Consider the following 27,525-nt stretch of genomic DNA (forward strand, 5'->3'; position numbering starts at 1 on the left):
AAAAGATTAACTATAAAAATGAAATCTCTTGTTCAATTTGGCATAATTCCATCTTTTTGTTATGCTCTTGATAGTTTTTTTATAATATGAAAGTGTGCTTTATTGCTTTCTTAATAATTATTCTGTCAAATAATTGAGTTCTTAAAGAAAAGTGGTTATTCAAAAACAAAGTTAATTATTGATGCCTCACAATGTCCTTAATTTAACTAAATTTATTAATGGATTTAAATTAGTTTTGAAAGCATCATTTCAGGCCTACAAATAGAACACAGTGAGTATTTACATTTCAAAGAGGTATCTCCTGGTCAGAAAATAGTTACCTATAGAATCAAAAGATCTTATTAATAGTATTTGGAACCCAAAATTAAATTAAATACTCTCTCAGAAAATATTACTGTTGTTTAGAATTTTCTCTTTAGTTAACATAGAAAATATGTCAATTATTGACATATATTGAGGTTATAGTTACAAAACCCTAAGTATTAATATTTTTCATGTCATTGGCTGAGCCATGTCTGATTCTTGTGCTTGTTCATTTCCTTTTTTTTTTTTTTTCCATTGGTCTTGTTTTGGGCCTTATTTTTGCCATATGATAAGGCATTCAATTAGGCTCACTTTATGCCCTTAAAGCAAAAATCGTGTTAAGCAAAATCTTCTCAGCATAGTTAGCCATTTCTTTTTGGCTTTGCATTAGCTGCATCATTGGTGACTTCAACCAGGTTATTATTAATATGTTGAAAAAGACCTCAAATCTGAAGACAGAATCCTACAGACATCCACTTAAATATCTTCTTTGTTGAAATCAATCAGTCCATCTGCACTTTGCAGTGTGAGGGCCAAAAATACTCACTCAACCAGTTACTAATTCATTCAATTCTATTGTCTGTTAGTCTAAATATTTCATAAGGTACCATGAAGAGCCTTGTAGAAAGCCTTATATAAGTGCATATGCTAATCTAAGTTTCATTTTAAAAAGTCTGGTATATGAACTTAGCAAGGTTTTCAACAAGTTCCCCCCCCATGATATCTTATATATAAAAAAGAGAGAAAAAAGATAATCTGTTCAACTTGGTTTCACTAAACAAAGACTTACACTGACCACACAAGCTCTGTGTTTTCTCAGTTCTTACAAATAATGTATTTTATAATTTAATGTGATCTTAATTAATATCAAACATGCCAAGTTGTAATTTGCAGCATCTTTCTTCATTCTGTCTTTGTAAATTCATACATCATTTTACTGTTCCATGGAAAAACAGTCCTTCCACCATTTGCATGGTTTGTGAAAGAAAGATCCTATGCAATCAGTCCCCAATTTCTTCTCTAACACATCACCATTTTAAGATGAAATTCACATGGACCAGGGGACTGAGCTCATATGAAGTAGCAAAGTATTGACTTGGAGTTCAATTTCTCTAGACTTTATTTCAGTCTATTCAGTTTAAATATTTCACTCTGACAGAAGACAATATTAAACAATCCTGAAAGTATTCCACTTACCTTCTCTCACTTATTATTATTCTGCAGATCCCAAGTGGAGTGTTTATACACTTCCTTGTCCTTGCTCCAACTGTTACCATATATCATTAATGTTTCTTTCAATCTAAATGCTCTTTGTAGCTACTCCTTTAGCTTCAGACCATTTTGTCTAGAATTCTTTAGGTGGTAGCAAAATAGCAACATGGTTCTACATTCAAATTCCATTGGCTTCATTAGACAGGTTTATGTGTTACAAACTTTTTCTTTCTATACTTTTGGTCTCTTAATAGTTCTAGTAATCTAATGCTATTTCTATATAGTATATTTAGTTTTATTCCCAGCTACCTCAAATCATTATTTTTTGAAACAACAGGGTTATGTACCAATATATAAACAAGCATTATCAACTCTAGCTCACACACAACTACAACTATTAATATTAATAATGATTTTTTGTGTTGAGCTGAGAAATATAAGTTCTATATAAGTAATAGATGTAATAAGTTATATATGTATATATGATAAGTTCTATAAATGTAATAAGTTCTATATCCTTGGCATGCATAAGCTCCTTTGTTTACCTCAAAACTCTGTGTAGTAATTATGATTTTTGTCCCCACATTATAGATGAGGAAACCAAAGTACAAAATGGTTAAGCCTCATCCTGTTGGTTTCACTGATCATCACCTAAGAGCACATTTGGGAATAACACTAATAGGGTGTCGGGCAGATGTGGGCGGGTGGCGGGGATGGGTGTATACCTACATAATGAGTGTGATACGCACTGTCTGGGGAATGGACATGCTTGAAGCTCTGACTCAGGGGGGAGTTGGGGGACAAGGGCAATATATGTAACCTAAACTTTTGTACCCCCATAATATGCTGAAATAATAATAAAAAATAAATAAATAGGTACTTTTAAAATTAAAAAAAAAAGTGGTTAAGCCTCTTATCCAAGAGTCTCTCACAGCTACTAGATGTGAGAGAACCAGGAAAGGAAACTAGATAAACTAGTTTCCAGGGCTTGATCATCTTTAACCACTTAGCAATACCATTTCTCATGTTTAGTTTCAGTTTACTTGCATGGTTCCTTTCAGATTCTGATCACTTAACCCTAATCAAGAAATTCTTCAATTTTGGTTGAAGTAGTCACTTATCATCTAGGCTATACTTTGCATTGTCCACCAAGCAAGCCAAGAACTCCTCAGTATTCTGCTTTAAGAATAGCAAGTGTTCAGTCTCTATTTCTAATAACCTTTCCTAGTTGTATGGCATGCAACAAACAATACTCCGTTTTGCTAGTTGGTACCTTCTAGGACACTCTTAATTACATTTTTTTATTAATGTTTTCTTTACATTTCTGTTTCAATCTTCCCCATCATACTAGATTTCCACGTAGATGTGCACCTATTTGACACACGTGGTCTCCATTAACTAGGTCAATTTCTTTAAAAAAAAAAAAAAAAAGTAACTCAACCGTAAACTCCAGCTCAACAAATGTGATGATTTTATAATTTGATTCTAATGCCATACCTATGCATTAGAATATTGAAACTTTAAGGATATATGTTTTACTTATGGTTATCATCAAACTGTTTCTTCAAGATAGGTTTTGGTAAGCTATATGATATTTCTGTCTATTTCAGCAGCTATCTTATCAACTAAGAATAACTTCCATTTTTAAATGAGAAACAATGAAATGGGAGGGAATTTCCATTTTACCAAATCACCTGGACCTTAATATATTAGGATATGATTTCTTCATTTATACATAAATAGGAAATAGAAGAAAGTACAAGTAAAGAGACTGTGGTCTTAGATACAGTTCTGTCACCAACTTTCTGCTTAACTTTTGACAGATATCGTGAGTATCGCTTTCCTAATTCATAATATATTGATAATATTGGTTATTGCCTATAAAAGTACTTTTAAAAGGCATTTGTGAAACTGATTAATCAGTTCTTTATTCATCAGTTAATATAGACAATTTGCTGCACACACATGGTTGTGGATGGATGTCATAAAGCTGCCAGATGTATAAAGAACCAAATAATAATAAGATCTGATTATATATACTAAATATAAGATATGTGGTAGAAATATGGCTATTATAGAAATTATTGTAATAGATTATCATTTTAAAATTTGGTAGAAATATGTCCCTAAACTTACATTGTTTACTTCTTGTACAAGAAATAAAAGATCTTAATAAGAATGTAGCTAAGCAAAAGGAACAGTATTACAATCTCAAACAATATATAGTAATTATAAAGATATAAGTTTTATTCCTTTTGGAAGAAACAGAACAAGCTTTGAAGACATCTAGTACCAACGGAACGTCCTCAGTGGCAGAAACACAGCCTGGAGGAGAAAAGGCGATTTGCCTTTATAGCATTAGCTATTTCAGTTCTATCTCCTATTTCTATTGATTTTTTTCATTCTTCTCTAAAATAATATGTTTATCCTCCGTTTTGTTTCTTTCAAATTTTGTGATTATTTAATTCCTGTAGAATACTAAACCACCATGAAAACTGGGCTGTTCACACAAAGAATTAAGATACAAATTAAAATGATAAGGAAATACATTAGAAAACTTTGAAACATGACATTCTCATAAATATTCATATACAAACAATATCTAGAGCTATCATTTATAAGATTTCAATTTTATATGGTTCTGTGTATAAATATATATATTTAAATCTTTTTCATACTTATCAAAGCAGCTACTTAATAAAAAGTTCTGATCTACGGGTACAATAAGAACAAAAAAAATATAGAGAAATAATAACATTGATGAATGAAATGAAAAGTTGCCATCACAAGAATGATTTCCATTAAATGTTATAGATTAATAAATAGATGATCTGATTTGCCCAATATTTACTGACTACAGGCATATGCCAAATTTCTTTTATTCTTTTACCTTAAGAATTGATAATCTATTTGAGGATAGAATTATAAAAGTGCTAGAGGGAATGTAATCAGCATTAATTGGCATATTAATGCTTTTCTTCTAGTTTGGGAGCAATGGGAAAGACTAATGTCTACCAGGTGAAACAGTATTTTTTTTCTATTATATTATAATTTTATTTAATTAAACAACACACTGTTTTTTTAAAAAAGTAAATAGCTGACCTTAAGACAAGCACAACTACAATTAAGATATAACTGAAAAATCACCTACAGGACAAAAGTGCAATTTCTGGAAAACTGAAAATCTCAAATTAAATTTTGTCCCAGTTTCACTCTTTGAAATTCAAGAGATTAAGAGGAATAGATTTGTGGTTTAGTTGTTTTGAATGTTCTTACAATTTTTTACACTGAATTTTAAACAGGAATATTTACAGGGTGTTTTTCTTTAATTTGAAAAATGTGAAAGTAAGAAAATGGAAGCTTTTGTGATCCAAAACTTAAACCCAGCCTAGATAAGCATATTTTTCACTGCTATTTCAGCATCAGGAAAATGACTCTTCCCTGAATTTATCTTACATGTCTTTACTAAGTAACTGAAGATTTATTTATTATTCCTGAAAAGAAATGGAAAATAAATTTAAAAAAACTAATCAATCTCCTTGGTGAAGTGGCCAGGTACTGTCCAAATAGTAATGCAAGACACCACTCCAATGTGAGATCTAGACAAGGTCAAAATTTCGAGAGGAAAACAGGTGTGACTTCTATGTTGGTTTAGAGCTGCCCATCTCCTTCCACTTGGAGAGGTTTGAGGTAGAGAGGGCCAGTTAGTGGGGAGAGGGGGAAGCACAGATACCCTGACCTTAAGCTACCAAGTTACACTAAAGACCAAACAGTAGTGACATGTGAAGCTTTTGAATTAGAGAAATTTTTTTTTAAACTACACAAAATGTCACATGATTGTATAATCCCATTTATATAAATATCCCAAAGAGGCAAATCCATAAAGTCAGAAAGTAGATTAGTGGTATCCGGGGACTGAGGGAAGTAGGGAATGGGGAATGACTGCTAACAGGCATAGGATTTCTTCTTGGGGTTATAAAAATGTTCTGGAATTAGATAGTGGTAACAGATATACAATCTTGTGAATATACTAAATACCACTGAACTTTACACTCTAAAATTGTGAATTTTATGGTATGTATATCTCAGTAAAAATAGAGAGATAAAAAGGTCCTCATTTTAATACAGTTGAAATTAAAGATTTTTCTACTGGAAGCCCTTTCCTAAATTGCAGGAATCAGGATCTTAGATTATCACATTAATCACAATGGCAAAGACAAGCACAAAATAAATGATCTCCAAATATACACAAATTGTTTTGGTGGAAATTATGGGTAGACATTATAATTGATATTTATTCTATCTTTAGAATATAATTAGAAACCATTTTTATTGATTTTATGATATGCCCAAGATATTGCTATTTGAATATAGATAATATGCTGTTATTCAGTTGCATATTTTTTAATAAATTACAAAGATATTATAAGTTCCAATTTTTCCTGTGTAATTTTTACCATCACCAAGCTTATTCATGAGAATAAATGGTTATAGTCCACAGATTGGTGTGCTCATTTCTCTATGCATGGAGCATGAGATAGCAAATTGTTGAACAGAGCCAGGTGTGAACTCTTGCTTGAATTGAAACTGTGTTTATCAGGCATCTGGCTGGTAAATACTAGAAAAATATTTAAGTATTAATCATACTGGTCCCATCATATAAACCTCAAAACATGAAGAAGACTGCCCAATGCATCTATTACACATTTTAAGATCTTTTTTGATAAATTACGTAAACTAGTTATGTTGTAAGGATAAATTTGAAGTAACTGAAGTAAACTATATGCTTATGAGCCAAAATCTATTTGTCATAGGAATTAATCATTTCCAGAATATGTCACATCTCTAAAAATAACAAATACTTCTCAAAAATGTGATGTATATAAGGATTAGGAAAACATTTATGTTAAGATTCAAAGAATGTTCCTGCTATTCTTTTTTATATCTCTCACTTACATATGGCTTTCTTTATGTCACCTCTCATTCTGTCATATATTTCTAGAGGTCAGTGGTAGTGGCAAGAGAAAAAAAAAGATAAGATGGAATAGAAAAGAAGAAAACTGCAGAGAACCCTCCATTGTGGGAAGTAAGTATATAACCTTGTCCTAAAAATTATCTGAAAATAGGAGAATTAGCCTATATATTTCAAGTTTATATAAAACTTTCTCTCTTTTGAAAGAGTGAAAACTTTGTACTCTTTAGAAAGAGGGGAAGTTCAGATGAATTACCTGACATCCATATATCTGTAAGTGTAGTAATACAGTAGAAACCATTAATCTGCTATTCCATTGATTCTCAGATTGAAACCAATGTTACCATTTTATTACAACATATATCAATTTACAATGATATTTTTCATAAGAAGTCTAAGTACATGAGGAATTCAGAATAAGTAAAAAGTTATAATTTATTCTCTTTGCCAGATTCTTTTGGATTTATGGCAGTAGTTAAAAGAGAAAAAACCAACACACCCATATACAAAACACAATGACTTTTTCACATATATTTCATCTGAGTTCTTCCAGTGGTGCAGTCAATTCATAGTTGTTTTCTGTAAACATGAATTGACAACAGCAAATAATGGATAAAGTTCTTGGGGTCCATGAAGTAGAATTGTGTGGTGGGTTCAGCCTTAATCCAAGGGGAAGCATGGATTTTACAACCATCTCCCATACTCTGTCTCTGGCTTTGTGCAAATGGATTAACAATTCTTTGTTTCAGACTTTTCATCTGTAAAATGGGAATGAAAGTGTTTTTACTTATTTCACTCAGAATGGGAGAGATAATGTGTTACACATACATTTGCATTACATTTGTGATAGTTTTAACATTTATCAAGAGTACATATATATATATATATATATATACACACACATATATATGGAGAACATAGGCTAGTAAATTAGTCTTTTTGGAGAAAATATTGGACAGCAATATTGTTTTTCCCCAAATTAAAATTAGTGACACTTGTTAGATAAAATAATCCCCTGATTAGTGCTCTTTTAGCCATTTGTGACTTAAAATTTAAGAGCTAGTCTATAAAAGGAAAAAAGAAAACATGCTTGGAACTTATAGTTTGGTCTTGTATTGCTAAAGCAACTCAATGTAGTCATGCCAATATATAATTTCAGCAATATCCTTCATCCCTCTCTATTAGGGAAATGTAATTCAAGTTAAAGGTCTTCTGAAATACACATTTTGTTTGAAAACAAAATACTAGATTAGAATTTATTACCATATATTTGTTCCCATAAAAAAATACACATCTGACAAGAAAGAACACCTTATGCAATTCGTTTCCCTTTTGTGATGAGGTCATGTTTCTATCCAATGGAAAGCAGTTGCCAGGCAGGCTTTCCAAATGGGCAGAAACAGGATGGCAAAGAAGAATCACAGCACTCAGCAGGCTGCTGACCTACTTATTATTAGAATTCATAGGAGCTATGGATGCATTTTTTTTTTTTCAAGTAAAGCTACAGTGGCTTGACAGCAAATTAGTTACCTTTTGTTAGGACTTAAAAATATTCTGTTATGGCAGTATGTTCTCTTTAGAAAAAGTAATCAATACTATCAGAATAATATCATTTCTAATTTATAGAAATTTAAATCTGAAATAAATGACTAGACCTCAAGAGAGAAGAAATATATTTTTAATGAGGAAATTTTTTGTTTCATTTCTTAGTTATATTACTTTAGCTGTATTATTCCAATCAATCATTAGCTATCCAAGTACATGGGCTTTTTAAAACAAAAATGAACCTATTGTAATTTTGCCTTGATATGTTCACTACAATATCAATAGATAAAATAATTATCCTAGGTTTCTATATTCTACTTATATATGTGAACTTACATATAGATAATGCTTATTGCTTTTTTCCCCCAAAATGATTTACTTAAGATACCAGTAAACAGCTCTTTCTCTACCCTTCCCAGCACACATTTATTGTGAGGATTATAGTTTTTGAGCTAGAAGTGACTGAAGTATCTTGATCCCCTCTCTGTCGAAGAGTACTGATTGAAAACCAGGTGATACTGGTTGAAAGAAATGTCTCTCTATTTTGTGTCTCCTCAGCCTTTAGTTTATACTTTTTATATTATAGATTTATTTCAATCCAAACAGAGCTACAACTGGTACATCAATGGGTGAGTTAGAAAAAGATTGTGCTCTCTTGGTGGCTTAATAAGAAAAAAGGGGCAGTTGTGTGACTGGCTTCATTATCAAGGGCACATAGCCTGGCAAGCAGAAAGAGGAGAATATTTCACCAGCACTTGTCACATGCTCAGGTGTCTTTGGACAGGACATACAATTTAGAGACCTTGATTCAATTTTTTATTAATGACTATTGCACATAATTTTCTGTTTCACTGGATTATAAATTCATTTATAGTAGAGTTTACATTTTGTTAAGTTCTGTATAGTTTTCAGCACCAAGAAAAAAGTAGCATGAATGAAAGCTTATTAGAAGGTAAGCCAAATGAGGGCAGAGACTGTATTTCATTGTTATTGTATGTTCAGTGGCACAAAAGAAGTTATCTAAATGAAATGATAAATAATATACACAATACATAACTGAAGAACTGAAGTACAAGAAAGTTAAGTGACCTAACTAAAATCAGAGGATTTAGGGGTAGAGGCAATTCTGGTATTTGTGTCTCTAAATTCAGTTCTGCAGATTTTTTCCCCCGTTTCTGTCTAAATGAGTCAGGATAGGCTGTGTTATGTTGTGGGTTACCAATGAACACACACCTTTAAGGGGGGAAAAAAAGAGCTGGAGGGTGATACATTATCAGTTTTCAATGCTTAGACCTTAAATGAAATACACTGTCACTCACAGCTAATTAACAGTAACTACCACAGGGCCCCATCTAACTTGAAGGAGGCTGGAAAATGCATAAAGTATGTGTGGCTATTTGGTAATTACTAAATGTCCCTGCCACATTGTCTCAGTGAAAATAAAATCGAGTAGTAAACTAGATTTTCCAATTAAATCCCTTATTCTCCCCATATAGGTTTGATTAATTAGACCCTTAAAAACCTTTTACACCTTTTTTCTTTGATATTCTTAGATTGGTTCATACATCTCAATTTTGGAGGGAAATTATTATTACCCTACTTCTATCAAAATGAAGAGAATTAGAGGCTTATTAATCTGGACTTCACCAATTGAAAATATACCCATGAGTTGGTTAAGTGATTACTTATCTTTGAAAAAAATAATTTGATGTAAAAATTACTAAAGCAAAAACTATCTAAGGGAGAACACTTCAATGTGTAATACAATAACTCTTTTACACATATTTTCTAATGCTGTTGATTATTACCCTTTTGCTTATAAATAATTAATATTTATTTAGTTACCAATGTATACAATGTTGATATAGGATCTGTGGAGTATGCAGATACATGGAAGGAAAATTGGCCTGTAGAATAGCACTTATCAATAAGGCAGAAAGTCCTTCAAATCATAACAAAATAAAATATTACAATGAAAGACCTTGAGTTGGCTTAAATTATTTTGATTATAATGTTACTCAAATAAATGTGAGTATAAAACTAAAACAAACAAAATTTTACAAATCAAATACTAACAAAATAACAAACCAACAAGCATATCTTAATGTAAATTTACTGTGATGGGTAATGTTTTACTGAAAACAAGCATTGCATACATACAATGTAAATGTAGTACTGTTATGCCAATAGTTTTTGTAGAGTGCATGGCTTTGCATGCTACTTTACAACTGTGTGTAGAAATGAGTGACTTAGTCTCCATTTTGATTGTGGCGAAAATTTTGCACAGCATTTAATATGGTGTCATTTAGCCTTCATTTTATCTAAATGCATCATTTACTTATGTTCATAAGCTAGAATTATTTGATATAATATTAATATCTCATGACACAACACATTCCAACTACAAAAGCAAATCCAGACTGCATATGTAGGGCATTCAGATGTCTATAGTCATAATATGCTTACATCAAAACCTTTAAAACTGTCACCAAAATGTAATCATAAAGCTATAAGATTGCTAGTAGAAAATATGGACTCCCTGAATGCAAACCTGCAGAATTTAATTAAAGAAAGAGTGCTCTAGGAACACACTGCTTAGCTATAAATCCTTCTTTATTCTGTAAAGTCATTCCCTAAATTACACCAGATATTTAAATTCAGTTCAAAATTAATATGCAATTTAACATTCATCATGGTTTTATTTTTTATATTCTTAAAGTGAGTATTTCATATTTGTTTAAACCAGAAGCCATTACCCTCAATCCTTTTTATAATGAATTAATGCAATTTTAGTGTTTTATACTCAAAAACATTACCACAAAATGTTATAAAAATAAAACTAATTTTATTAGAGATTAATTATCTTTCAAATGCAAGATTTTCATTCAGATAGAATTCTATAATTCAGACATTTCTTGAGTGAAATAAAAGAAAATATTACAAATGCAAAGCAAGGATTAATCACTATTAATGTTGCATTTTGCAACTCATTTCCTTCCGAGACAATGTAAGTATCCCCACATCTTAGTCTGTTTTCTGCTGCTATAACAGAATATCACAGACTGTATGATTTATAATGAACAAAAATTTATTTAGCTCATGGTTCTGGAGGACAGGAAGTCCAAGATGAAGGGGACACACTAGGTGAGGGACTTCAGACTGTGTCATCCCACGGCAAAAGGGCAGAAGGGTGAATGGGCAAGTGAAGGTGCAGAAGAAACTTGAGAGGTCTAAACTTGCTAAACCACTCCCACAGTAATAGCATTAATTCACTCATGAAAGCAGAGCCCTTATGATCTAATCACCTTTTATTAGGCCCCACCTCTCAACACTATTAAATTGGTGATTAAGTTTCCAATGTGAAATTTGGGGTATACATTTAAATTATATTAATAGCGCCCACATGGTTAGTGATTGACTTCTTAAAAATATCATTTAAATAATAATTTTAATGAGGAATTCATAAAGACTTCAAGGAATTAGCTAAGAGGAATTAAACCTACTTCTAAGAAATGAAATGCAGATTAGAAAGAATTAATATAAGAATAAATATATTAAACACTTTATCAACACCATCATTAAAAATATGGTATAGTTATAGCATGGACTTAAATTTCTCATCATAAGTTATATATAACTAACTAGTGAGATACAGATATAAGACTATGGGTATACAGTCAAATAGAGTTAAGGAGGATATAAATATACATAGTGCCTAATAATATTTAAGAATATAAATCATTTAAAATTAGAAGATATGAAAAAGAAGGAAAACAAAGAATTTGTTACACTAATCTTTAAATTTAGCATTTTTAATTTGCATCAAAGCCAAATGTCATAGAATATTTGTGAAGCCCATACCCAAGAATGATTAGCATGTCCTGCATCCATCTTGGTCTGGATTCTCAATATTTTGCTTTTCTTACTCAATTTTTTTATTCTACACCTAGAAAAGCATCAGTTTTGCCACTTTTTAGTACCAGACCTCAAATGCTGACTTTAGAATGATTTTCTACTACAAGCAGAGGGCTGTGACTCTGGGTTTTGTCATATATTGTTACTGTTCTTAACTGTTCTTTATAATTGATGCAAAACTAGACATTCTAATGTGGTTTAGAGCAGAAATTATGTCTACTTGTGTGACACTGGATTATTCATTTAACTTCTAAAAACTTTAGTTTTCTTAACCATAAAATGGTGGATAATAGTACTTACCTCATTCTGTGAGGACCAAATAAGATAGCATGTTTCAAAGTACAGGGTTTTGTATATAGTAAACATATTAAATAAATATAGGGTTTCTTTTCTCTTATCTTAGATTTTCACTTCTCCATTATAACTGTTTTTATATAAATATTTATTTATTTTTTTGTTATTGTGATGAAGGGTTTACTTAATCTCTATAGCGTTAGGATGGCAAATAATATCTTTAAGGTTTAATGATGCCATCAAGAGTCTCTGTTAATACAAACCTCTTTATTCTATGGTTATTTCCTTCATATCACTGATATCCACAATATAAAAGAATTTATGCTCCCTGTATTTGAACATAGACTTAACTTTCCTTCCCTCTACATTAGAGTTACACATGGAAATAATATTATGAAAATAAAAGCACATTTCATATATATTAATAAATCTGCAACAAAAATAAAAAGATCCAGAAGTGAACTGCAACTTCTGAAAAGATATTTTGTGTAACATCAGGATGTAATGAAGATTGAAGGGTTGCTTATGTTAAATTAAACATACAACCCATACACACAAACACATATACATAAGCACTTAAAGACACATTTAAAGAAAAAATGATCAAGGCATTGAAATTTTTTTCAATGAATATGGTTATCACTAGACATAGTAACAAGTGTATTGCCTTATATTATAATTATACAATTATGTGCACTTTGTAGGCACCCAAAAATGGTTGTTTTACTTTTTCTTTTCCTTTTCTTTTTGTCAGGCCTGCCAAGTGTCCTACCACCCAGACTTGCTCTCCTGGGACTCTAGGTAAGCCATGAGCAATCATGAATGCTAGAGTATAAAAGATCTTGCTTGATCCTTCAGTTCTTGCCCAATGTGGTCAACTCTGATCTTTGTACCAGTGTAGAACAGTGGCTTTCTCTACTGTCTGTATAGGAAGTCCTGCCTATAAATGATCACGAGCTAGTGTCAACTTTTTTAAAAAACACCTGTCAACCAAAGCTTAGGTAGATCCTCTTCTCTATATGTTAGAAGAATATATATGATGTTCTGTTCCAAGACATCTAATAATGGAAAGGAGCAGTTTGCTCATCTTGCTGCTTTTCTGAAAAATACATGGGGGAAATTTAAAATAATAGTTATTTACCAAATTAAATATTGGTTAGTGCCAACGATGAATCATCTTTTGGCAGTAGTGCTAATGTTTTTTATACTATCCACTCAGTCAGTAGCCAGATTATAGAGATACTGCTTTTTCTTTCCCTGAAAATATCATTTTATTCTCTTTATCATATATTTCACTGCTTTGAAGATAAGTGACAGATCTATAATCAAGGAGACATCACAGATTTGAAAAGAGAGCTAGCCAAATTCCTTCTTGCTTTGTTTTTAGTTACAGAAACTCCCATATAGAACATTTCTCACATAAACTTTCGATGGTAAGTGACTACGTCACAACAAATTAATGTGTCATGTACCGTTCCAGACACTTGGTATGGTCTGTGTCCCCCAAAATTCATGTGTTGGAAACTTAACCCTAATGTGACAATGTTGGGAGTTGGGGTCTAATGGGAAGTGTTTAGATCATGATGGTTCTTTCCTTGCAAATAGATTAATGCCCCTATAAAGAAGTCTTGCAGGGGTGGGTTCCTGCCCTTCCATTCTCTGCCATGTGAGAAACAGCTTTTCTCCTCCCTGAATGACAAAGCATCATGGTGCCATCGTAGAATCAGAAACCGTACCCACAGGTGCCTTGATCTTAGACTTTCCAGCCTCCAGAGCAGTGAGAAATAAATTTCCATTTTGTATAAATTACCCAGTCTGTGGTATCCTGTTACAGCAGCACAAAACAAGCTAAGACACCAATGTACATAAAGAACAGAAGAAAACAAACAAACTCTTTGAATTTACATTCTGGTGTAGGACACAAAGAAAAATATAAATAACAAACAAGAGTATGTGTATTTGTGTGTGTGTGTGTGTGTGTGTGAGTGTGTGTGTTGCTAAATGTCTTTATGATTAAAATATAAACCAATTGAATGATATATTAGATAGGGAAGGTCTTGGAGAGGTAGTGATATTTAAGCAGATATAAATGAAATGAAAGTGAGATCTAGGTGAATATCAGATCTCAATGAAAGCAAAAAAAAGAGGAAGGAAGGGAGGGAGGGAGGGAGGGAGGGAGAAAGGGACCGAGGGAAGGAGAAAGGAAGGGAAAAAAAGAAGACAATACTCCATAATATGCAATGAAAACTCCCGTGTCTTTCAAATAGAAAGCCTGAGCTATATTAGGAGGAAAAAAACTATAATATTTTGATGTCCATGTAATTTCAACAAAAATAAGCCAAGAAATTAATAGTAGACCAGTTTGGTAAAAGAGGAGACTAATTTATGCCTAATGTAAACATTTCGTGAAAATCTCATAAAATTTATCTCCATAAAATGTCACAGATAAGCGAAGACTATTCAAATGCTAGTTAACTTTAACAGTGTTTTATTAAGTGTAATGCAACTAAAATGCAATGCAGAAAGAAAATATGAAAACTTACACCAAAAAAGCAAATGTTTGTGAACACATATTATTTACTGTTGTTTCAATCCCTTTGTACGTGTTGAGTGTTGTACTATGTAGATCAAAACCTATGCTCTTAATATTAAGTATAAATATGACTACACTCAGTGAGTGTTGCATTATGTAGATCAAAAACTATACTCTTAATAAGTATAAATAAGAATATGCCTAGCTTTGTAAGTCAAATTGATATTTTATAATTTTTTAATGTTTACATATATTTCAGAGGTATGTTTAACGTCTACTTTTTCCATGAAGTTGTCCTTGTTTTCCCTAGCAAACAGTACTATCTAAAACATGGTTGTACTTCATACATACCTCATTTGCATTAATCCTGAAGTACACGTCTTTGTATGTTTAACAAGCCCTACAATTGCATGTCTCAAACATAGTTAATGCTAAAAAAAATTGAAAGAATGAAGGCATTATTCTAAGCTGTAGGCATTTTTGGAAGAACATTGTGCCATGATTATATGTATGCGGTCATACCTTCAAAATAAAAGATGGCTCAGTGTATACAGAGTAAAATATACAAAAATAGATGCTGTAACATACACATCCCCAGGAATATTTTATGTAAATAAAATTTAGTTGTGAAAAAAACCCATACCATCTTATATTATACCCAGGGAAGCAAAATAAATTTATAAAGTTGTCTCTAAACATTTATAGAGGATAAATCAGATCATTCTAACATAAATACTTAAAAGGTTTTTCTTGTTTTGTTTTTGCAAAACGTTGAAAAGGCAGAGTGTAAAATAATACAAATTACTTACAACCATTGCATTTAGAGACACCCAGCAATCAGGTGGGAAGTCCTGCAGTAGTGGTACTAAGAACTGAAGACAACCATCCCAGTGGCATAGGAGCAGCATCATGCCGATGAGATTAAAAATTCTCACCACCGCACTGGCAAGATCATACGTCATGTGGAATATCTGTTGACCAAAATATGAAATCAATTCTTATAATCATGTTTTTTTAAAAATCAAGCATACTATCAATGTCAGTAGGCATTGATGTTATGTAGTGTTAAGTATTGATTTAATAAAAATATGGGAAGGATTTTCAAGAAATAGAAACAAACATTAAAGAATGTCAGTTTAGCCCATAGTTCTCATTTAGTATCCTTCTGGACATTTTAGCAAAGCTGCTTTAAAACAAAGTAGCAAAGTTATCAAGTGATGAGAAGCCTCTGTTTGGCTTCTCATCACTTATTAAACTAATAGATTTGTTGAAGAGCAAAGAAAATGGCCAAGGATTGAAAACCATAACAAAAAGGAATTTAATTTCAAAATATAAAGTAAGAGTGAGAATAAATTGAAGTTAACTTTGTAGCTATGTGAATGGAGATACTTCCCTAATTGTGTATATTGAACATGAACAGAGGCCTCTGAGGTAAAAGTTGCCTGGATTTGGTTAAAAGAAACAATTACATAACACTTCTTAAAAATCATAATTGTTTCCATCTTTTTTTTTGTATTTTTATCATGCAGGCTTCTCTTTTCTGTGATCCCTTATTGTTAATACTTTCATGAAATCCAATATGGTAGATGAGATTATTACAGAAGAAGTAGAAAAAATATGACAAACAACATGCTCCATCAAAATTTTAGAAGTGTAAACAAATATCAAGCTCCACTACGTTTGCAACTACTCATTTTTCTTGTTATTACAAGAAATAGAATCAGAATGTGATTTTTTCATTAGCAACTTATAGCACTCTCCTACTGCTAATATGGTTTCTGCTTATATTTCACTGAGTCTAGAATAACAAAACCCAATTAAGAGCAGACCTACATTCTATAATGAAGTTTTCTTTTAGTTTTTAAAGGATTACTAAGTTAATAAATATAATTAAAAATTGCATAAGTACACATAAATACAACACCTCGAGAGATTTAGAATCACATTTTATATAATTCACTAAAAGAATAGTATATTTCTAAAGCAATAAGGTAAATTTGTATTGAGAAATTATCTGAGAAATGTTTAAAAAACCCAAATCTATATTTTAATTTGGAACTTCATCTTTGTAAGAAAACTTCTATAATTCTTAAGATATGCATACTAAAGTACGTAGAGGTAAAATTACAGGACATCTGTGGGTTTGATTTTATTATAATATAAAATCACCAAATCTGTCTTTAATTAAATGTTTTTCACTGTGATATATTTCTATGAGCATTAATTCTTTCTTTAAACAATCTTCCTTTTTGACAGAGTAATTACAGTGAGAAGAAAATTCTCCTTTGTGGGAATGTACACCCTGTTCTGAATTCCTTTTAAATGTAAGATGGGAGGAGTTCTAGATTTTTAAGGCAACAGATCACATATGTTGATATTCAGACAGCTATAAACACAGCAATTTATTTTACAGCATTAAGAATTTTATTTCCTCTAAGCTAATTTTAAATTAAATTTTGATTTTATCAGGTCCCCTTTATTTATTTTTGTTGTTGCTGTGATTGCCTTTGGGGTCTTCTTCATAAATTCTTTGCCTAGACCAATGTCTATAAGGGTTTTTCCAACATTTTCCTCTAGAGTGCTTATAGTTTCATGCCTTAGGTTTAAGTCTGTTATCCACCACGAGTTGATTTTTGTGAGAGATGAAAGGTGCAGATCCTGTTTCCGTCTTCTACATGTGGCTATCCAATTTTCCCAGCACCATTTATTGAATAAGTTTTCTTTTCCCCAGTGTATGTTTTTGTCCGCTTTGTCAAAGATTAGATGGCTATATGAGGATGGTTTTATATCTGGGTTTTCAGTTCTGTTCCATTGGTCTATGTCTCTGTTCTTGTGCCAGTACTACATGTACTTACCATCAAATTGGTATTAACTGATCAACACTTAAGTGCACATATAGTAATAACATTATAATAACATTCATCGGGTGTCAGGCAGATGGAAGGGGGAGAAGGGGATGGGTATATACACACCTGATGGGTGCAGTGTGCACTGTCTGGGGGAGAGAAAGGCAATATATGTAATCTAAACTTTTGTACCCCCATAATATGTTGAAATAAATAAAATTAAAAATTAGGTTTTGAATTTGTCAAACCCACAGAAAGTTGCTTTTGGTATTATCACCTCTGATAATCCTTGGTCACTGAATTTTTAAAAAGAAGCTGTACCAACATTTTAATCAATAATTTCTTATCAAAAGTAACATACTAAAACATAATAAAAAAACTTTCTACTAATAAAGTAGGAAAGGAAACTCATCATGGATTTAGAATTTTTTTTGTTTAGTAATAGAATTCATATTTATATCTAAATATATCCTAAGAAAGTGGTTTAAGGTATCTTATGTGTAAGTGCTGCACTTTGTTGGGAAACAGGGCTAAATTGCCACTTATAAAATTCTGTGTGAAATAGGAGCCTTATCACCTTTAAGTCCAGTTATTTGATGTAACCAATATCTATCTGAAACTCTGCCAAAGCCTACAAATTATAAACATTTGGGCAGCAACCCTCAGTTATAAGGCTTTAGAATAGAGTCTTGGATGTTGTAGAAAACTAGTGTCCATTCTTAGTAAAGCTGACTTGTTTTTTTCACTTTCTACTTTCTTTTTGAGAAATTAGATTCTTTTGGGGGATCTTAAGGGATTATTTAATGAGTCCAAATAACAGATGCTAACAGTTATTCACCAATCCCTTTAAGAAAACCCAATTATTGGGCAACAGAGAAAGACTCTTCCTGCCCCCACACAAGAAAATCCCTTTATTTCTGAAATGTTCTCCAGGGAAACATAACCACTATTTTCATAGAGGAAGTTAGTGGGAATGTAAGACCTTTCATAATATATTAGGAACATTTTTTGTTTGTTTGTTTGGCATCCATATAATTGCAAGAACTATTGTAACAAGATGATCCCTAGATTTAAGGCTATCTTCAATCTCATATTTATTCCCAACCTCACATGTTACATGCTCCAATTAGTACACATTTACTTATCTCTGCATTTTGAGCTACATATAATAAAATTATTCTAATTTTGTTACCAATTTACTCAGCATATGAAACCAATCACAGGTATTTGTACTTTTTGAAGGACAAAAATACACCAAACAGTAGAATGGAAAAATCCACCTACTCTTGAAGAACAGATAACTTACTTTAGTGCCTTCATCTCATTAATTTGTATTTCAAATTTTTTTGTATTTATCTAAATAATGAGCATTCTTAAAATAGGGAGGCGATCACTTCAATGTAGAAGCTTTGGTGACTGAATTTTCATAGCAAACAAAGTGGGATATGCTTAGTCATTTTAAATCCTTTGTAAATTGTTTTACTGTAGACAGTACCTTGCAGATATTACATAGTCCATGAATAGCTATTGAATTGATTTGGAATTAACAATAAAGAATATGACATATTTTTACATTCCTTTTGAATAATATGCAGTACGAATGTTTGTACAATCTTTAATCAAATTCTATTAAACTATCCTTGAAACATGCATAAAAAGCATAATACACTTTGGTGACTTCTTGCTAATTTACTTTTCAGTGTACCTAAAAATAATTTCATGTCCTGTTATTTCTTCCATTTTCTGTTAATTATTTGAGAAATAATCCACTCCAATGGGTGGTCTCACATTCATAAAGTTTGTTAAGTTCATAGATAAATGATAAATGCTTGGCATCTCAACTAACTTTTTGAGTGGAAAATATTGGAAATTGCAGAATTTATAGTGTGGTAATAATATTTAAAATTTTGTCATATATATGTTCATAGAACATCAAATTTCAAGATACATAAATATATTTTTTTAATTTTTAAATAATTATTCTGTTAATATTATAGAGAATAATAAAGTCATCACTAGAGAAAAAGACACTTACTAAATAAAAGTTTTTGTAATGTAAGGACTTTGAGAAATTGTTTACTGGGGAAACACATACTCGAAACATGCTCCCAGGCAACCAGAGTTCTAATACTGATTGTGTGTTAATCAATTTTCTAAATTTTGCCTTAGTTTATTCACTAAAAGAAATGAGATGGAGCTTTGAAATACATTCCATGTATAAAACTCCAGAATATCCTTTTCTTTAAAAATAAAAAGTATGATTTTAAACAGTGAAAACACAAGGCATCCAACAGTACATACCTACACGCAAAAAATAATAATAATTGGAAGATAAAACAGATACAAAAATTCTTTTATATAAATAAGTAAAAATATAATAAGAGAAATAATGGTAACATAAATATGTTGTACAATAAAATATGGTAGGGGCCAATATATTTGGACAAATTGTACAATGTCTTTTTCAACATCCCCAGCCTTGTCTCATCATTTTCACCTTAGAAAGGCCATGTGCAAACTAGCTTATTGTACCATTTGCTAAGTGAATTCTATAGAGGAGAAAAAAGAAAGGAAAACAGGCTTCTGAAAAAACCATTGAGATGAAAACAATGCTGCTTCATAATTTTTTATGTAGTGGCCATCAGAGTTACATCATGCATTGGCACACCATCTTGTTATTTTGGCCAGTTAAGCAGTAAAGTGCAGAATACTCATTTATTTGAGTGGATATGTGTCAGAGATGCTCTGGGAAAAAAAAAAAAAAACAGAGATGTTTGTTCACTGTCTTGGCATATGACTTCCAAAAGAAATCACTAAGTACATGATTTTGGTATGAAGCCAATAAAATAGAACTACAAATCTTAGTGAACGAACCACACATTCTTCCATTTAATGAAACATAATAAGAGAGAAAAACATATTAGTGCAAACCACCCCCAAAAGAAATTAAATCTTAAAAAATAAACAAGTACTGACAAAGTTTCTAGCAACCAAGAAACATTTGAGTAAGATTTGATCTACTGGAAAATGGTATGATTTCAGATTCACTAGCTGGACACCTTCCCAAATGAAGGCATTATAATGGTCCATCAATTTAGATAATAGTGCATCTAGATATTTGCTATACCACCTGAAGTGCTGAAAATACTTAACTATCAGGATTTTTATAAATTTATCGTATAAACTAGTATGTGTGAAAGAAGGACTCAAAAGTAATAAGCTTTATTTGTGTAAGTTTGATTTTTCTTATCACCAAAACCACCTATCAAATATTTACTATGTGCAGAATGCAACATTAGGCATCTGGTTCATCATTGCTCATCACATCACCCACCACACTCTCACTAACTCACACAAACACTGTCTTCTCCAGAGACATCTCACCTGTTTTAATAAGGACTCATTTTTCTCTAGACCTGCTTCAAAGCTATAATTGTTGTTTCCTTAAATACATCTTCTAGTAGCCCCACTTAGTCTCAGTTTATAATTTTATTGGGGGGTGATGGATTAGAAATGTAGGTATATGTTTGAGAATATCTTACTGTCTTACCCATTTCATGACACCTTGTCTGGATGTAAAATTCTAGATTGAAAATAATTTTCTCACAGATACTTAAAGACTTATTTCCATTCCTTCTAGTATTTAGTGAAACTATATATTTACACAAATATAGGCTTTATTTCTTTAGTGGAAAGGTGATGACTTTTACATGAGGATGAATGAAAATGACCCAAATTCTATGTGTGTGTGCAGAGGCTGGGAGGCACGTTATGTGTGATGACATATGTGTGATGACATAGAGGTGTTGGACTCCTTTCCTATGTTCAGTCCTACTGCTCAATTATGTTCTGCATTATGTCTTTTGACTCCAACTCCAAATGTTTCAAAGGTTCCACTGTACAGATTGGCTCCCACTTCTTTCGCAGACTTGTTTGAAGCATGTCCCAGGATGAGATATTTTTATTCTTGTAGCATTCTTCATTCTTCATCCCACTGGCTTTCAATAGGTTAAAAGTTTTGAGGACTGTCTTGTTTTCGTAAGAGTGCCCTGTACTTACTCTCTTCTGTTTTATAGATGTATTCCTTCATTAACTTTGACTCTTTAATCGTGTTGGACTCTTAGAAAGAACAGAAAGCCCACGTGGTCTTGTCCATCTTCTTGAAACAGAAACATTTTATAATATATATCTTCCCAACATTTTGAATTGCCAATCCTATTACTAAAAGACTTACATAACTCAAATTCATAACTGCACATTCTTTCTACACTAATCAATTTTTTCCTATGGATCATTGATCAATGAAGAGCCAATAAGTCATTGTTTAAATTAGTTTATCTTTGCAGCATATTTCTCAACATCTCAGCTACCCTCCCCCAATAATTCTTCTCATAAATAGTTTGTGTTTCAAACATTAATATTGGAAAACAAATTTAGAATCATTTTGTTAAGTTCCTCTAACATTAAGAAAATTATGTTGGGCTTTGTTGTCACTGATTTGATTCATAAATTGATTTGTGTCTATCATTATTTTTAGCAACTTTAACAATAATCTCACATCTAATTTCACTTTCCTTGAAGATATAGTCTACTTTATATCCAGAATTATCATTCCACAATTCAAATTTCACTATGTAATTTTCTGCTCAAACTTTCACTAGAAATTCCAAGAAACTTCATGATGTTCAAACTCATCATCCTGACATGAAAGGCCGTTTGTGATCTGTCTTCTATACGACAATTTTGCTGTCGTCTGTCTTCCTTCCTCTGCAGGTATTCCATGCTTAAGGGAAACAAAACTTGTCATAGTACCTTTTATACAATGTGATGGGTCACAGCCTGCATTTCTTTACATGCTATTCTCTGTTGGTATAGTACCATACATCTTAACACTTTTCTAACTGATAATCTTATTCATTCTTCAAGATTTGGCCCACATGTCACTTCCTCAGGAAAGAATTCTTTGACCTTTCTTGAGAGATAGAAAGAAGCACTCAATTCTCTCAATATCTCTTTTATGATGGTGTACACTATTTTGAGCTTTTGAGACCATTCTGAATTAACCAAAAAAATATTAATCTCCTCTGGTACTAGATCTGACAACATAAACCCTACTGTGTTTTAAGGAGTTCCAGATCCATTATCGATTTCAGCTAATAGGCTAACCCTGTAAAAGAAATCCAGGCTGTGCCAAAATCCACTCTAAAAAATTAGATTTGGACTTAGTCCTATTGAGTTGGCATGATGTAAACTCAATAGAATTCAGTATTTCTGACAAGTTCTAAATGGAGGAGTCCAAAAGGTTACTATCATTATTAACTGGGCTTTCACCCAGCATTCAAACTCACAAATCACTGTCATGTTTTCTGCTAACTTCAGCATTGATTCTGGCCTCCACATTTATTCTTTCCTTTGGTATATTTATGTAGTATGAAAGTTAATAGAAGATAATATTTTTGTATTATGCTTAGTAATTTTTTATTTAAAAATATTAAGGGGGTACAAATATTTTTGTTACATGGTCTGAGTCAAGGCTGTAAGTGTGCCCATCACCTGAATAGTGTTCATTTTACACGTTAGGTTAGGTTTTTGCCCCTCCCTTCTTCTCACTCCCAACTTGATTTCCAATTACTATGCTTAGTTATTTATTTAAAGGGAAAAGCTTGCCTTTTTAAAGACTAACAAGGAAGAAAAGTCTTAATGTCTACTTCTATAGTCACATTTCTGTTAACCTCTCCAAAAACAATCAGCATTTCTTAAAATAAATGGTTATATCCAAAAGCCAAATTTCTGGGGTTGCATATACAAAATAATATAAATTATAAAACTTTTAGGATTAAACTTTAAATGAAAATATTTAAAAAGCATTGTTAAATCACAGGCAAGAGTAACTAGAGGACAATATTTTCATACCTGATGGGAGGAAAAAAGTATTCTCAAGGTTCCTATAGATACAGCCAATGCCACAGAGCTCTTCTGGAGATTTTAGAATATCTGTTAACCATCCAAATTTATAGATAGTCACACTTTAAAAGGGAGGGCTATGGTCTGACTTGTGTCCCCTCAAAATTCATATGTTGAAGTCCTGATCCCCAGTGTGACAGTATGAGGAGATGGGACCTCTGGGAAGTAATTGTCATGAGAATAGAATTCTCATAATGGAATAAGTTCCCTTAGAAGAGTGGGACCAGAGAGCTTGCTTTTGCTCGCTATTGCGTCTCTCTATTTCTCTTTGTCATGTGACGATACAGCTAGAAGGCAGCCTTCTGCAAACCAGGAAGAGAGGCTCTCACCAGACACTTAATTTGCTGGTATCTTGATCTTGGATTTCTTGGCCTCTAGAATTGTAAGAAATAACTACCTGTTGTTTAAGTCACCTAGTTTAAGGTATTTTATTTTTAGTAGCCCAAGCAGACTAAAGCAGAGAGGTATCAATTTACTGTTAATTTGAAAATCAGAAGAGGCATATTTACCTAGCACCATTACTATACTGCCACTAGGGACTAACAGCACAATCAGAGCTACATGAGAGCCTAGGGAAAAAAAAAAGATAAAGATAAGAGAAATTCTGCCAATAGAGAAGCAAACACATTTTGGTCACATAGGTTGACCTTTCCCATTAGGAGACCAACAGAAGAACAATTAAAGCCACGCTGTGGCTCAAGAGAAATTAGCATCAATGGCTGCTGATATCTCTTATGAACAAGAGCAAGGATAAATACACCATGCTTTCTTCCTGTCAGAAAACAAATGGATTTAAAGAACTTAGATATCAATGATTCTTCTAACAAAGGTTTGAAGCTAGACATGAATCTGGTCACATATGATGTCTTTGTATTTTCTCATGATCTGGCAATTAGAAACTAATAAGGCACTGGATGTGGAATAAAGGAACCAGATAAGAGCAAACCTGAAAGGGATTGATGAGAGGTTGATAGAGATTGGAGAGGAAAGAGAATTGATTGCAGCTGTGACTGAAAATTGTGGTTGGACTAGTGACTGGAGGAACACAAACTCTGATGTAGCAGCTGAAGTGAAAAGGAAATGATCTGGCATGTTGTTGGATGATCTCCAGTGACGAATGAGAACTCTCTTGGGTGGGGGCATGGAGTGCATGTCTGGGACAGGCTGGCTTTCCTCTCTTGTTCCCTGACATATGCACGTGTTCCATTTTTCCTTTGCAATCTCCTTCTGTTCCATTATGCCTATTATGGCAGTCAAAGGAACATGGCTTTGAACTCAATCCATGTATGAATGTACCTGTGCCTACTACCAACTGTACTTTTGACTAGTTTACTCCCAGAGTCTCTGTCTCCTCATTTATAAAATGGGGGTGATGAAATATCCACTTTGGGGGGTTGTACTGAAGATTAATTGAATTTGTAAGAAAAAAAAGTAGCTAGACATTTGATAGGGGCTAAATAAGTGATATTGATTAGGCTTTTTTTCATTTTTCCTTCAATTGCCCATCTGTTTCTTCTTGTCTTGTAATCATTTATCTGATAAATTTAACTCTGACTCCACTATTATAAAATATCTGGGAAAGATGTAAATGGAAGACAAAGTCTGGATGTGATTTTGAAGCATTTCAGAGATTTGCTGATCTTCTGCCTGGCAGGAATTAGAAAATAAGCAAGTTCACAAACAGTGGCAGCACCAAATGGCAGGGAAAGGGGCTTCCTGCCCCAACCTACAATCTGCACCTGCCCAATTCTTTCATGTGGACTAGAGGCATAGTTTCAACATTACATAAAGGGCTTTGATTCTGTAGCTTCCAACACTGTATATGCCTCCCTCCCTGCTTCAGGAGATTGCCACCCTTAAGCTCCTATAGAAATTCTGGAATTGGCACTGTTGAGAAATATCAAAAGAAAAATTATCAAGAAGACTTTCCACAGTAACACATCTGGGGGGCCATCAATAAGTGTAATGCAGTTCAGGGACCTCCATAGGGGTTTCTGAGCCTCATTCAGCCCTGTGAAACCAGAATTTCCAGAAGCTGTATTTTAAACAAACCCTCATTATGTTCTTCTGCAAACTAAAAATGCTGAACATTATTCGTGCATTTAAATTGTCCCTGAGCTAAGGCACAGCTATACAGAAGCTACTAGCTATGCTATTTGCTGAAGCATGTTTAGATAATTGATATAAGCATAAAAGGATGTGGCAGAAAGTCCTGGTTACCTACCCAATAGTCTTTCTTCCTTAAAGTAACTTTATTTTGATGGTGTCAGAAATGTTTCTAGCTATAAATTACATTTTCTAGGCTCCTTTACAGATAATGGTAGGCGATGAAATATAAACAGAAGTACTTCATTGGGACTTCTAGGGAAGCTCTTTGGTTGGTGGTATGGGGAGTGTGTGGCTCATCTTTTGCCCTTCTCTGTTCCTTTTAAAATGAGCATATGCTGGTGAGAGCTTCATCATTAAAACATTATAAATATAATATAACCTTGATAATGGAAGCCTTCGTCTAAGATTGATGGAGCAGAGGAAGAATTGTCCTGGATTCTTGATGATGCTGGACCTGCCATATAATCCCTGGAGTCTAGTTGTGCTGGACCTCCCATATAACCCCTGGAGTCTAGTCATTATTTTGGGTCTCTAAGAGTAACAGCTCAAATTAATTCTAATTGATACAGAGCTTGTACTTGTATTATGTTTACTATGTTATAATTAAAAAAAAAGATTGGAAAGTATTCAAAGATCCCACTACTGGGGATCTACCCCTCAAAAAAGAAATTATTTTTATAAACAATACACCTGCTCCCATATGTTTATCATGGCACAATTCACAATTGTAAAGATATGGAACCAACCTAAGTACCAGCCAATGAATGGATAATGAAAAAATATGGTATGTATATATATCATGGAATACTACTCAGCCATTAAAAATAATAAAATAATATATTTTGCAGTAACTTGGATGGAACTGGAGGCCATTATTCTATGTGAAGTAACCCAGGAACAAAAAACCAAATACCACATATCCTCACTTATAAGTTGTAGTTAAGCAATGGGCATGCATGGTCATACAGAGGGACTTAATGAATACTGGAGACACAGAGGGGGAAGGCGGAGGGGGCACAAGATGAAAAATTACATATTGGGCACAATGTACACTATTCAAGTGACAGGTATATTAAAACTGTAGACTTTTCTAAAAGAATAAAAATACTAAAGGTTGTATAATTTTAAGTAGTAAAAAAATTTTAAACCTACTTTCAGATTTTTAACTAAGCATTTTTCAGGCTTTGGGGACAGTAATCTAGCAAACTTTCGATTTTCCTAACGATAAAGATTTTTGATATCTCAAAAACAAAAAGAAAGTAGTCAAAGTCAAGGTGAATGTCAACATTTAGTCCAGAAGCAAGTATCAATTCCATGCATGAATTCACATTGGGGTATGTGTCGGAGCATTGCTGGCCCAAAAATCTTTAGAAAGAAAAGCTTCTCTGAAGGCCTGAACACCTGTGGTATATAGGGCACAGGTGGCAATTTGGCAACTGTAAGCCTGGCCTTTTGAGTTGTGGCCAAACTAAATTTGAATGAACTCATTATCCATACATATGCCCTAATTTCCTGATAGATTTCAGTCAGATGTGGTAATTTTCTACTCAAATTCCTTATGGTATCATTTATTACATTTGTTAATGGGGGCAGAAAAACTGTTCTAGGAGAATATCCAAAAGAAATTGATTGGTTTCTTCTTCAATATAGGCTCTAAAAAATTAGTTTACTTCAAATAAGTGATGACTTAGTGCATTTTATTCAATTTCTTCTACATACACCTTATTCCAGTTCTTCCTACTAAGGCGTATCAACACTGTTAAACCTTGAATGAAAATCATGTTCCTTTCTTTCTCCCATTCTTCCAATTGTTTCTTCTCAGGCGTATCAAC

The 27,525-nt window shown here is 32.6% G+C and overlaps 1 protein-coding gene across 1 annotated transcript in view; it reads right to left on the reverse strand.

Moving 5' to 3' along the window:
• The window catches only part of HCN1 (hyperpolarization activated cyclic nucleotide gated potassium channel 1), a 328,222-nt gene that overhangs the window by 130,265 nt on the left and 170,432 nt on the right, over positions 1-27,525 (reverse strand). The window contains exon 3 of the mRNA XM_069492480.1: positions 15,584-15,745. Within this exon, the coding sequence (XP_069348581.1) occupies positions 15,584-15,745 (162 nt within the window). The remainder of the gene's footprint in view (positions 1-15,583; positions 15,746-27,525) is intronic.

This window comes from Eulemur rufifrons, chromosome 17 (assembly GCF_041146395.1).
Source record: "Eulemur rufifrons isolate Redbay chromosome 17, OSU_ERuf_1, whole genome shotgun sequence".
Lineage (NCBI taxonomy): Eukaryota > Metazoa > Chordata > Mammalia > Primates > Lemuridae > Eulemur > Eulemur rufifrons.